This window comes from Trachurus japonicus, chromosome 16 (genome assembly GCF_045865225.1).
Source record: "Trachurus japonicus isolate A0001 chromosome 16, Traja_1.0".
Lineage (NCBI taxonomy): Eukaryota > Metazoa > Chordata > Actinopteri > Carangiformes > Carangidae > Trachurus > Trachurus japonicus.
In genome coordinates this window covers 31,788,260-31,801,554 of record NC_140922.1, presented here as the reverse complement: position 1 = coordinate 31,801,554, position 13,295 = coordinate 31,788,260, and the positions used below count along the sequence as shown (strand labels likewise).

The 13,295-nt window shown below is 40.2% G+C and overlaps 1 protein-coding gene across 1 annotated transcript in view; it reads right to left on the bottom strand.

Moving 5' to 3' along the window:
* The window catches only part of sh3bp5b (SH3-domain binding protein 5b (BTK-associated)), a 43,324-nt gene extending 37,481 nt beyond the window's left edge, over positions 1-5,843 (bottom strand). Inside the window, exons 1-2 of the mRNA XM_085803061.1 lie at positions 5,405-5,843; positions 3,384-3,446 (exon numbers count right to left, since the gene is read on the bottom strand). Coding sequence (XP_085659187.1) covers positions 3,384-3,446; positions 5,405-5,482 — 141 coding nt within the window. The 5' untranslated portion in view covers positions 5,483-5,843. The remainder of the gene's footprint in view (positions 1-3,383; positions 3,447-5,404) is intronic.
* Positions 5,844-13,295: the final 7,452 nt, after the last annotated feature.

Sequence of the window (13,295 nt, the reverse complement as noted above, 5' to 3'; positions counted from 1 at the left end):
TCTAAAAAGGTAAATATTCACTCTGGCAGAGACCGAGGCAGGATTTGAACACTTTGCATCATGTTTACGCGACGAGCAGAGGGAAAACAGACGATTACAGGAATTATCTGCCATCAAAGTACTGAGACGATGAGGAGCATCTGTGTCTCTTTCCTCCTTCTGAGGACTTCAGTAAATAAATATCACTCCCATCATCGATTAGTCTGATACTCATTTAGTTTATGTTAAAGTCCAACAGCATCAAAGCAAATATTCACAGCTGAGATTTTTTTTTTTTTTGCATCTTTATAATATTTTCCACTTAATTACTGCTCAGCTGATTAGTCTAGGTTATGAACTTAGAGCTGAAGGAGGCCAAATGGAAAATGTCATAATGTGTCAATGACTGATTGTTGAAGTCAAGGTCACGTTAAGGGCCATAAAGACTTGGTCTGTGTTGTGCTGTTAGTTGAGCTGCAACTAATGATGATTTCAGTCATATATAAAGTCGCCAATTAAATTCTACATTCATCAACTTGCCTAAAAATACTCATTGTAATTTTGCTCATAATAATATTTAGATTTGATGAGGTGGAAACAGCAGTTTTTGCCATTTCTGCTTCGACTTCTGATTTTATTCTGCTTTTCCTTGATACTTATTCATTCATGATTATTTTTTCTACCAGTTTGAGCTCGAGCTGTTGATTCATGATGTAAATTTTACCCACTGAGGGATTAATAGAGTCTTATCTTATCTAAAAGTGCTCGTAGGTGTGAATGTGAGCGTGTGATGTTGTGTGAACCCCGCCCTCGCCCTCTATTAACCCTGTCACAACCCTGCAGAAATAAGCACTGCAGCCGTTGGACGGATCATTAATCACTTTATCATCTTGAAGTTTCAGCTCCAAACTAGAGACTGAATCTTTTCTCCAATTCTGTATCTGACGTTTGGAACGAATCCTTCTGTAAGCACACAGCTGTGATACCAGGGGATTTCCCCGTGTTGTTGAGTGACGACAAACAGTCGTCAATCAGGAGATAGCGATCTGCTCTGATCCTCAACACTCAATCACGACTCCCCTCAAAAAGTTCAGGAGAAACATCAACCATCTGATGTTTTGTTCCTCTGACAGGAGGCGTCTTTGTCCGACGTGAAAACAACAACAACAACAACAACAACAACAACAACATGACCCGATTTACGGCAAAAACACAAAAATCAGTCAAGGTTCAAGATTCAACACAGAGTCGATGTTGACGTGGCATCGGGGCACGAGGTCGTGAACCGACAGGAGAGACGCAAACAGGTTCAACAGAACCAGGGTCAGTGATGCGGATCAAACTGTTGCTCAGCCAATCAGTGACCACGATGGTTTTCAATGAGGACTCCAGGTATAGAGAGCCGAAGCGGAAGCAGGAAGTAACGGCGCCATGGGTCCTCAATTCGAAAAAAGTCTCCATACAAATGAACAGTTTTATTTCGTGGTCCGTTTGAATTGTGCCATGACAAAAAAATATGTCCTCTACCTGTTTAAAACATCACGTTTCATGCCGAGAAATCAGCAGTTTGTTGTAAACCCATTGTAAAATAAAATTCCGAGAGTGCGTAACCAGAAAGACTACAGGTCTCGTAGGTGACGTCACCAAATGTCGCTCTTTCCTGTGTCAGTTGGTGACGTATTTTTTGTGGGACACAGATCTGTAGTCCGCAGAGCGTCGTCACACAAAATACATTCTTCTGTTGCCGTTTTACGATAAACTGGTGATTTCTCGGCATGAAACGTGATGTTTTAAACAGGTAGAGGACATATTTTTTTGTCATGGCACAATTCAAACGGACCACGAAATAAAACTTGGACTCCCGTTCATTTGTATGGAGACTTTTTTCGAATTGAGGACCCATGGCGCCGTTACTTCCTGCTTCCGCTTCGGCTCTCTATAGGTCTAAAAAGGAGGACTGAGGGAAGTGAGGGGGAACTGGTCACGATGCTGCCAACATCATCCACCTGTGATGTGGTTATGGGTAAAATAAAATGAGCCTCATTTACTGTAACTTGGTTTTTTTTCTGCTTTCACATCTTATTTCCTGCTGCTGCTGCTGCTGGTGTCAACAGTTCCGCTAAACATAGAAAATCACAGCAGGGAACTGATCTCAGATCATCTGACTTCACATCTCTCATCCCACCTGATATTTTTAGACAGCGACGGTGAGTTCAAGGATCTTTTACTTGTTTTTTAAGGCTTTACACAGACGTACGTCTAACGGATCTCATATCCAAGTCCATCCTCAGATCTCTGAGATCCTCGGACCAGCTGCTGGAGGAAACGCTGACTGGACATTCGCGTATAGAAAAGCTTTAGAGGAGTCTAATCTCTTAATGAAGACCTCGGCTGCAGAAACTCTCCTGACCTCCACCTACTCTGCTGACGTCAGTCCGATGGTCCAGTTTTCAGTTTTTGTTTGTTGTTGATCAGCTCTTCCCTGTCCTGTTCTGCTTTCAGAGGAAGGGAGGGTTGATTGTGTTGCTGGTCACAAGGTTGAGTCAAATATTTTGCTGTTTCTGACACAAAAAAAGACAAACATTGCAGCAAATGACAGAGTCTGTCACGAATTGTTTAAGCTGTGACGATGGGAATGAAACCCGGCTGTTGTGTGCTTCATTTGGGCCGGCCTGACTAAAACAGACGTCTCAACTCATCAGGACGTCAGTAAAGTAGCGTCACACCTTGGTGCAAGTTCCCCTGAGACCTGAGTTTATGTCAAGTGTGTCTGGTGCATTCAAATGCGCAGAAACAAAGTGGTTAATCTCAGGCCGACAGTGATCCTTAAAGATAAAACGCTTCAAACTGAACTCGTTCACCTCTCATCTCTCTGACCGACTCCACGTCTGTCTGTCTGTCTGTGTGTGACAGCAGTTTGGACTTCCACCTCCATAAAGCTGCACACATGTTTCTGACCTACATTCATGTGAGCCATCAGCTTTTTACTGCACTTTAATGGGTCTCAAAGATCAGTTATGCAACGAGCAGGCGATGGTCTTGTCTCTGCAGAGCATCGCTGCCGTGACGCCCCAAAGGTTCAGCGTCCACTCCAGCTGCACATTCCTCCGGATACAGCCGTCAGTAAAACTCAAGTAGCACAAAACCTCCTGCTGATGGAGCAGAATGTCAACTTAATAAAAAAAAAACAGTTTGACCTGAAGACGGAGCAAAGGTGGAACTGTGACCCGGTGAGAGAAGAACTGCTGCATGTGCACAGTGGCTTCTTCAAAATAAAGTTTGTCTACTAGCGGAGCGGGGAATCTGCTGACAGCGTTTACACAAGACTGATTACACGCTCGGACACCCGAAATCCTGCACGAGCGCACACACAGAACCTGCAAACAGACCGAACCCCGACTCACCTCCAGCTCCGTCTCACATCTGTTGATATCGTCGGTCGATTGGTTGAGTTTCTCCAGCTCGCCCTGGAGGAGAGGAGAGGAGGGAGAGAGGAAGAAACACTTTAACACTTTAAACCAAGGTTCATGTTTACATTAGACTTCTGCAGAGTTGGACGGAGTACTCCACCCCAGTACAAATACTACTAACTACCGTTACAAGTAAAAGTAGCTCAGTCGACATGTTACCCGAGTAAGAGTAAAAAAGTACTTGCTTTTAAAGGTACTGAAGTATCCAAAAGTACATGCTTTTAAATTTACTTTAAGTAAAACTAAGAGTAAGAGAAAATTTCTTATTTTTCACATCAATGAATTACTATATTTTTTTCTAAATGAATGTAAGGAGCTTTTAACTCTTGTTTGTGAGAATGAACTCTTTGAAAGCAGCTGCACTGATGTGCTGCTTTTAGGGGTTAGGGTTTCCTTCTCTGACAAACACAGCTTGTGTCCAATAGGATTTTAGAAAAAAAAAAAGAGCAGACCTGAAAGTAACGAGTATTTTTCAGCCTTCCTAGAAATTAACTTGAGTAAAAAATATTTGTCTTGGAAATGTATTCAAGTAAGAGTAATAAGTACCAAAGAAATCTAATACTCAAGTAAAGTACAAATCCTCTGGATATGTAGGCTACTTAAGTACAGTACTCAAGTAAATTTACTCCGTTACTGTCCACCACTGGACTTCTGGACTCATCAATAGTTTTAGATGATGAATAACTTGTTAGTCAAATCCACAAATTCTCCACACTGTTAAACACAAGCATCCTAAATTGTTGCACACACACCCAGTGGTGTAATCCTCCTCAGATGCTCCTTTCATACCCAATCATCTCCCTGACCCGCTGCCAGGTAACCCAATTAACTGTGTGATGCTCCACCAGCATTTTAACATCTGCTCCAGCCTTTTGTTGCCACTGTTCCAACAACAACAACAACAACATTTGATATTTTGTCTTCGTGCCATTTTCAATTAAACACAGGTTTTAAATCTTTTGCAAATCATTGTGTTCTGTTTCTTTTTAAGTTTTTTATAGTTTCAACCAAAACTGCCTAAAAACATTCAGTTACTGTCATGAAAATGGTCTTGTCTGACAGGCTGGAGTCAGAGAGCGTTGGGTTATTATTCTTCCATGAAAAGACTAATCACTTAATAGACTAAAAAAAACTCTACTACTGACCAACAACCAGTGTTTTAAAATAGCCACAAGAGAGAAAAGAGGGAAACACCCAGACACAGAAAAACTAGTTAACAGATATTGGAAATAATGTAATTGATTATCAGCATGAAGAAATCTGGTTTCTAGTCTGAGTTCAGTGGCGTGACATTGACTGTTTACAATGAAGTTAATAGTGGAGCCACTGCAAGAAAACTTCTTAACAGCTGTTTACTGTGCATCAGCATTATTGATTATTGAATGATCACTCTGTCAGCTGATAGATGGAAAATTAATCTGCAAGTATTTTTGCTCATCTTTTAACCATCTTTGAAGCAAACAGATCAAATGTGAAGCAGCTTTATTGCATTTGTTTTTAATGTTGCAATAAGAAACTGCATCATTTGACTGCAGCTTCTGCAGATCAAATACCGTAATTAGCCTAATTGATTAACTGAGAAAGTAGCCTTTAACACTTAATCAATGGACTGAACATCAGATGCAGCTGGTTAAATTCCACTAATCATCATTTTCACTGTTGATTTGGCTCATTATTTCTGGTGAAACACTGGAACTTTACTTTAATCTCTGCATTTCTTATCAACGCATCTCTTAATAAATCGTTTTTTATAAATTGCACCATCATTTGATTGTAAATTGTAAATACAACATGTAAAGTGAACTTGTATTGAGGGCCACGCAGCAGCTGCAGCACTTTGTTCCCTGCTGTTGCTGCTCCTGCAAACGCGTAGCCAGCTCCACAATGAAAACATTATCGATTAAAAAAAACAAAACACAGATCGATACCAGCAGCAACAAGCATCGGTTACCTACCTGGACTCTGGGGTCCACCTCCTCGTCCTCGTACTCCGGCTCGTCGTCAGACCGGTGCTCCCTCTCCGGATGCTCCATGGTGCAGCTGGTGGTGGTGGAGGACTCGGACTTGGAGGATGTCACCGCGGAACAAAGACGCACTAACCTACAGACCGACACCGAGCGGGCGCATCTGATCTGTCTCCGCCGGACACCTCGCTGCTGCTTCAGCCGCTGGGTTCACGGAGCAAGAGCAGACGCCTGTTTTGTTTGTTCTGTTTCCACCACCTTAAATTAGGCTAATTCACGACTTTATTTATTATTTTAAAAGCAGAGGGACATCCTGTTTTGTTCGGTTGTTTCTTTGTATGTTGTATGTATCCATCCACGGGGCCCGGCCGAGCAGCAGCAGCAGCAGCAGCACCGTGTGTGTGTCCTCTCTCCTCTCTCCCTCCGCTCTGAGCAGCAGCAGCAGCAGCAGCAGCAGCAGCTCCAATGACCGGAGCTCTGCTGCCTCTCAGCGGGAACGCCCCCTCCAGGAGGCTGCGGCCGCTACGGAGGCCGAGGAGTGCCGTGCAGCGGCGGAGCTACGTAGGCTACTGAATGACTTGAGTTTTTTTTTTTTTTTTTTAGTTGATTGTCTTTATGAATGACAATCAATCAATCATCAATGACAAAAGAAAGGATAAATAAATAAATAAGAATATGGATAGAAATTGATAGTTGAATGTCTAAATAGACCTAAATGCACAATAAGTTGATTATACACGGACTGTCTTTGGGGAAAGTGCCTTCAAAGCATTTGCACCCTCGTCCTGGTATAAATTACAGAGTCATCTTAAATTGGATTATCTCCCAAGTATGGAAGATTTTAAAGCTAGGATCAAGGACTATTTGACTACTGAATGCACATGTTCTCTCACCGAACGCAGCTGGTGATTATAATGTATTGATGTGATTTGCTGTTACTTTTTTAGCTGTTTTTATGTTTGTTTTGTTGATGTTGTCCAAATGTGTACTTGATGTGGATGTACTGTGCTGCTTTCTTGGCCAGGACCCCCTTGCAAAAGAGATTCTGAATCTCAATGGGATTATTCTTTAATTATTATTAAAGGTTAAATAAAAAAATTAAAAAAATACAAAGTGATGAAAAATATTACTTCTATGCAACTATGCAATAATCCATGGAGCAGTGGATAATGTTATTTCTGTCACAGTGCCAGAGAGACAAGAGCTGGGATACCACCGGGTCTTCTTTGATCTTACAAGGTTGGTTTTCCCTCTGTAGTTGTAAGTCATTTATTTAAACCAGAAACCATCACAAATCCTCCGAAGCTGTTTAATTAAAGCAGAAGTAAGCTAAGCGATCCGGTCTTTTTGGCTAACTTCTTGTCAGCCGATGGAGTTAGCAGTCCCCGCCCTCGTCCCTACGTCACCACATTCACGCGCATCCCTTGGCTGCACACACAGAGAGGACCGCCCCTTTATGCCGTTCTCTCTCCTCATTGGATAAAGGTTGTAGGATACAAGGAAAGTTTTCTCCTCGGCTCAGAGCAGAGCAGAGTGACTGACAGACCCGTGTTTCGGACCAAACACTCTATAGAAGTGATTGCTGTCGGAAGATATAACTTTAAGACTTATATTAACACAAACATTCCGCTTACTTCTGCTTTAAGGGGGAACTATGCAATCCATGGAGCGGTGGATAATGTTATTTGTGTCATGTGCCGCAGAGACGAGAGCTGGGACACCGGGTCGAAGGCTTTGATCTTACAAGTTCTCCCTGTAGAGAAGTTGAAAGTCATTTATTTAACCATCACAAATACTCGGAAGCTGTAAAAAATGTAGCATAGCTAAGGTAAAAATCCTGCATATTTCATTATTTAATATATTTATCTATTCATTTCTGCTTATACAAGTCAGGCTGTCCAAACATCTGGCTGAAGCGGGATTGGTCGGATGAGTGAACCAAACGGAGGCAAATGATTTTACCCAAGCTAGCAAAGCTTTGACCTAACCCCAATGTTTTATTATAAACATAAATTTTTGCTGGAAGACACCCTCCTCTATTCTGATAGGCTGACACCGACCTGTTGTTTTACTAGAGCTCCAGAGAGAAGCTCAGAGAGGAGATGGAAACTACACTGAGATGTTTTTTAGGTCGTAAAACCATGAGTCCATGGATTCAGGCTGTTGACCTTGACCTTTTGTATAATACGTAGATTTATCTCATATCTACTCTTTTCTTTATCTCTTGTGAAGTACTAGCTTCTGATTTGATGTCCAGGGTTGGGATGTTCTCCATTCTGATACATAACACTATCTAAATATTCACCATGATAGTCAACAGGATCCATACTATCACTACTATGTACCACAGTGCCACACATTCATTCATTTCTCAGCACAGACTTTCCAAGGAAATTCATTATTCTCTCAGACTCTCTAAAAATATCATCCTGCTGCCTAATGATCGACACAAAGAACATTTTATTGAATTAGATGTAATATAATTATGGTAGATGAGCTCGTTATAGACTTGTATGTATGTATGTATGTCAAACGTGCATGTATATAGCTTACATGTCGAGGAGGAAAGAGTTTTATTTAATGTCTAAGTGCCACATAGATGAAACATGACTGTGTAGTAGTTTTATCTTCATTAAAACAGATTTCATAAACACATGAGATCTGTTAAAGTAAGATATGGACTCTGACATTTGACCCTTGTAATTTAAGCTCTTTAGTCTCTTTATGTTTCCCAGAATGATTTCTATTTCAACAAAACCTCGTCTGTTCTCCATGAAATGCCTGAAGAGAAAGTTTCTCTGAACTGGGACCAGTTAGGTTTGTAAACCCGTTGCCCTCTCCTGTTGTACAACTCTGCATATTCATCTTTTTTTTTTTTTTCCTTTCGTCAGCAATATCAGTGACATTCAAGATAACACTATTTCCACTGTTGAACTGTTTTATAAGGAAAAAAAAAAGCACATTTACAATCTTGGCACATGAAATTGAACCTATTTGTGCTGCAGACACCAGACGGCCTCTGTTGACAGACAGATCTTCACCCTCTGTGAAATATACCGGAGTTTGGATCCTGTGTAGTTGCCAACAAACCCAAATTCAATTTCAGACTAAAAGAAAACACCGGAGAACTGCGGTGAAATGCAACACAATCCATTCCCATCACTCAATACAGTTCAGATACACAGAGTGACGCGGGGTTTCTGCAGAGAGAGCGGCTGGCATCTCCACTTCCATCTTTTGTTTTCATTCCCCCTGCTCAGCAGAGGAGAAAGTACTGAGACTGAAAACACCGAGGCCTGAGGTGACATTACACAGGTTATATAACCGGCACAGTAAGGATGGAGGCTGACGGAGCGCTGAAGAAGGATGAAGACGATCGTCTGCGCGAAAAGAAATAACCTTCAGTCACTTTGTCAGCAGCTGTACCTGAGGAAGACATCGGGATAAAGATGGAAACAGTGAAGAAATGGAAACCTAAATGTACTCATCGTCATCAACAAAGCATCTTTATGAGACAGTATAACACATATTCATATTTGTCAAAACCAAAACTCTGTGTTTTTAATGCACATGGACAAATGAAACATTTGATATGGATTTAAATTCCTGTTGAATTTATATTGCAGTACATATTTAAGTTGGGTGTTTCTAGTAGTTATAGACTTGTATGTATTTGACTCCAACTGAACTTTCTGTTGGAGTTTTTCCTCCTCCTCCTTTGTGGGAACTGTTGGGTTTCTCTCAATAATAAAGTTAAAGGCCTTGACCTGTTAAAAGTCTTGAGATAATGTGTATTATGGATTGGAGACCATACAATCAGAGACCAAATCAATGCAGGTGAGTAATAAATACTCTGCATGCCCTGTTTCCTGTTCCCCTGACTTCAAGAACTATCACAGGTATGAAACGTTTCTGCCTTCTTTGGTTCCCTCGTTTATTTTTCTGTGTTTCTGTTATCAATATTATCCTGGTAAAGACTTGGCTGAGTCTGGGTTCGGACACAAACTCCACCAGTTCACAACTAGCTGGAGTTGCACAAGCACCAGATTGAACCCATTAAAAACAACAACAAAAAAAAGGTCCTGCAAAGTGGCAGATGACATTTTAATGCACGAGTAACGATGGAAACAACACAGGAAATCACCTTGTGTTTAGCCCCTTCCTGTTGACCCTCAGTTTGGAGGATGATGTGAGAAAAGCTGATAACTAGATGAGTTCAAACATTACATCTGATACTGAAATCTGCATGTTAAATTTAGCCTAAATGCAATATACTTAATATAAAAAAATTAATATTTTTAAAATATAAAATAAATATCAGTATGGTACCCAAGGACCCTTTGGCATTTCACCCATGGCTCTTTGAAGATGCTCGCCACCATTTGCATTAGTCTCCTGCCAAACACTGATAATTGATTAATTGGGGTCATCATTGGCCGGCAGTGTTGGGAGTAACACGTTACAAAAGTAATGTATTACTATTTGCTGTAACGCGGTAATATAACGCATTACAAATAAGATTTCGGTAATATTTTACCCGTTACAATCTACATTTTCATAAAAACGTGTGAAAACTTATCAGTAGCGGCCGCGGGGACTGTGTCCGCATCTGATCAGGAGGTGGTTCCTCCTGAAAAGGAGGTGATAATCAGCGCAGCAGTAGTAGAGTACATAATAGAAGGTTTCTCACATTTACAAAAAGAACACATAAAACAAAAGGAAAGCATAATTCATATCATTACTCTTAGTAGATTACCCGCAAAACGTAGTTTTTTGTAGCTGCAGAGGCCTACACATTATGCTACATCACCCTCCACTGAATGTATTATCAGCTGCAATGAACTCAACTTTACAGTCATATTTCTGCTGTTATTTTGGTGAAAGTAACTGAAAAGTAATACAAAAGTAGTGTAACGCATTACAATTCTGAGACAGTAATATTGTAATGTAACTAGTTACTTTCAAATGACAGTAACAAATAATATGTAATGTATTATATTTTGGATGTACCTTGCCCAACACTGCTGGCCGGTGGTCGAGCCCCTCGGCGTAGCTGCCAAAGGACGGGGTTAAGTTAAGCCTCGTTCATACCGACACTGAAGGTGAAGACACAGATTTGCTGACACAGTAGGTCGCCCACTTTCCTCCTGCTGAACCAGGCCACTGCCGCCCTGTCCAGCCTGAAGGATATCCACAGTCTTGTCAGCATGTTCCCTGTCTCCTTGGGCTGCAGGTGATTTATCTGAATAACAGGATGTGTCAAACCCCCTATTTAAAAAAAAAAAGAGGAAGAACACTGTAGCGTCCTCTCCCTGCTCTTAACCTCGGTCACTACTCTGACACACTGACCTCTGCATGTGTGTGTGTGTGTGTGTGTGTTCATTAGGTAACCGTCATCATGATGTATTGCTATACATCCATGCAGGAGGGGAATCTGTCTTCAGGAAGTCATTTGGCATTGAGATGACGACTGGGGACATAATCCATCTGAAACCTTCATTTTCAAACACAATGAAAACATGAATGAAAAGAATAAAGCATAATATGACACTGTAGTTAAGAAGTTCATGGAGGCTTTTTATTTAACTCACACTGTCTGGTGGACGTTTTCCAAGAAAAACTGTGAGCCACAAAAGATGTGGAGCACTGCACTTTTTCTTTTTTCATTATTTTGAATAAAAGCTAGTGTCAGCAGGAAATTGCACAGACACAGAAACTGCTTGAATTCATCAGTTGAACCAAGTAAAGTGGATGAGAGCAAATATTCACAAGACACTGGTGGAAATTGATTCTGTCTTTTCAAAAAAACACAGCTCTACAAAGATGGAAAAGAAAGAAAGGGTATGGATAATACATTTTTCACTGGTTTTACTGCTTCAAGGCCAACGACAAACAAGCAAGATTGAAAAAAGTTAGAAAACAACAAACATTAGCATTAATTTGGGGTTATTTTTTTGCTGCAAATGATTAATCTATCTCCTTAGCAAACTACACGTAACTCCTAAAAGCTGATGGTTGTTGTTCCAACAGCGAGATGCTAACCTCTGCTGTTTGTGGTTAGCCACACTGCTAACCCTATAGTCACACCAAATGAATAGCCTAAATGTAATACTTCAGTCATGTTGTAGCTCATATTAAATAAGATAAATCAAATATCAACTTAGTGGATTTTATTTTTGAGATGATGAATTTGCAGCCAATCCTACATAGTAGTTGCAGCAGAAACATCTGTCTGAAATTCCACATATTTTAACGTTTTTTTCCTATTTAATTCCTTGTGATTATGTGTTGCTTTATCCCAACCCTAACACCCTGACCCTATGTGTCATGAAACCAAACTTTGTGGCTAACTGAACTAAAAACATTCATTACAGTTATTTATATGTGATTATATATGGTATAAAAACTTTTCAAATCATTAAATGTATGCATTAGCTTGTGTTACAGTAGTTGAGTTTATTATGAAAGGAGTTGATTTAAATGCGAACATTTGAAAATACCTCAGATTCTACTGAGATGGTCTACTCTACTCTATAACATTCGTATCACAGAAAATGTTCTTTCTAATCATGTCCCTGTTATGTAGTTTTTCCAAATATTCAAGATATTCCAGCCCTCATGTGGACTTGCTGGGACAGGACGTTGTCAGCAGATTCCTAATCTGAAGAACATGGAGTTTAGTTTGTCTTGATAAAAAAAAAAAAAGAACATACTTTTCTGATTTCAGTCCCCAGCTTTCACTCTGCTATCTCCTCATTTGATTTGCCTGTACGCACTGATGTTTGCTTTGTTATGTCAGAGATCTAAGAAATAAAACTCACTCCTGCTCTCGCTCTCATTGTAAGTAACTCTGGATAACAGTGTCAGCTAAATTGCTAAACTGTGAATGTAACTCAATGTGGACCGTTAACAGCGTGCCGTGTGTTGTCACACAGAGGTTGTATTCACAGGGAGAGCGAAGCAGATTGTATCTGTTTTAATTTTCTTCAATTCACTCTGTGAGGCCACTCGTTGTGAGTGAGTGGCTGTGGATAAGAGTGTCAGCTAAATGCCTAGATAGTTGAGAGGGAAACGTGCCAAGTTTCATAGTAGAGGAAAGACGCTAAAGAATTTAACCCCTGAGCATTTGGTGTTTCACAGACAGTTGGCTTTACTTGTAAGAAAAAATATGTCATCATCCTACACAACTAGTATTGATTCAGTTCTTAACTAATTCCATATCGTAGTTTGAAAATAAGGGAATAATCAAAATAAATTTTGGTATAAATTCTTCACCATATTCTCATAAATTGACTGAATGAGAGCAGCACTGGACAAATGACTATGAACTTTGATGAGAATTACTTTAATGATAAAGGAATTAATTCCTTGCCAAAACGTTTAATCATCTGCAAATTTATAAGTAGTAGGAGCTTGATAAAAAAAAACAGAGTGAACCCATTCATTTTCCCTTGAGGATGGACCTCTTTTCTCTAGTGCCATGTCATCAGGTCAAATGTGATTGAACTCACTTTTTCCAACAACTTGAAATGACCCATATGTGCCTTTTCTAATCCCCTCTCCTGAGGAACATATTATATTTTATATTTCTATATTCTGTATCAAACAAACAATGAATGTTCCTACTATCTGCACTGTGTCATTAAAAATACATGAGTGAGCCACACTCTTGCACCAGGTGACATATTTCTTCATAAGCATGAACACACACACACTTTGTTGTTTATTTTGACTCAGACACACACACACACACACACACACACACACACACACACACACACACACACACACACAATCCTGCTGCCCTACATGCTCACTAGAGCACTAAATGTGGATAAATCCACAACAGAATATACATTTTACCATTTTGTTCTGTTGATTA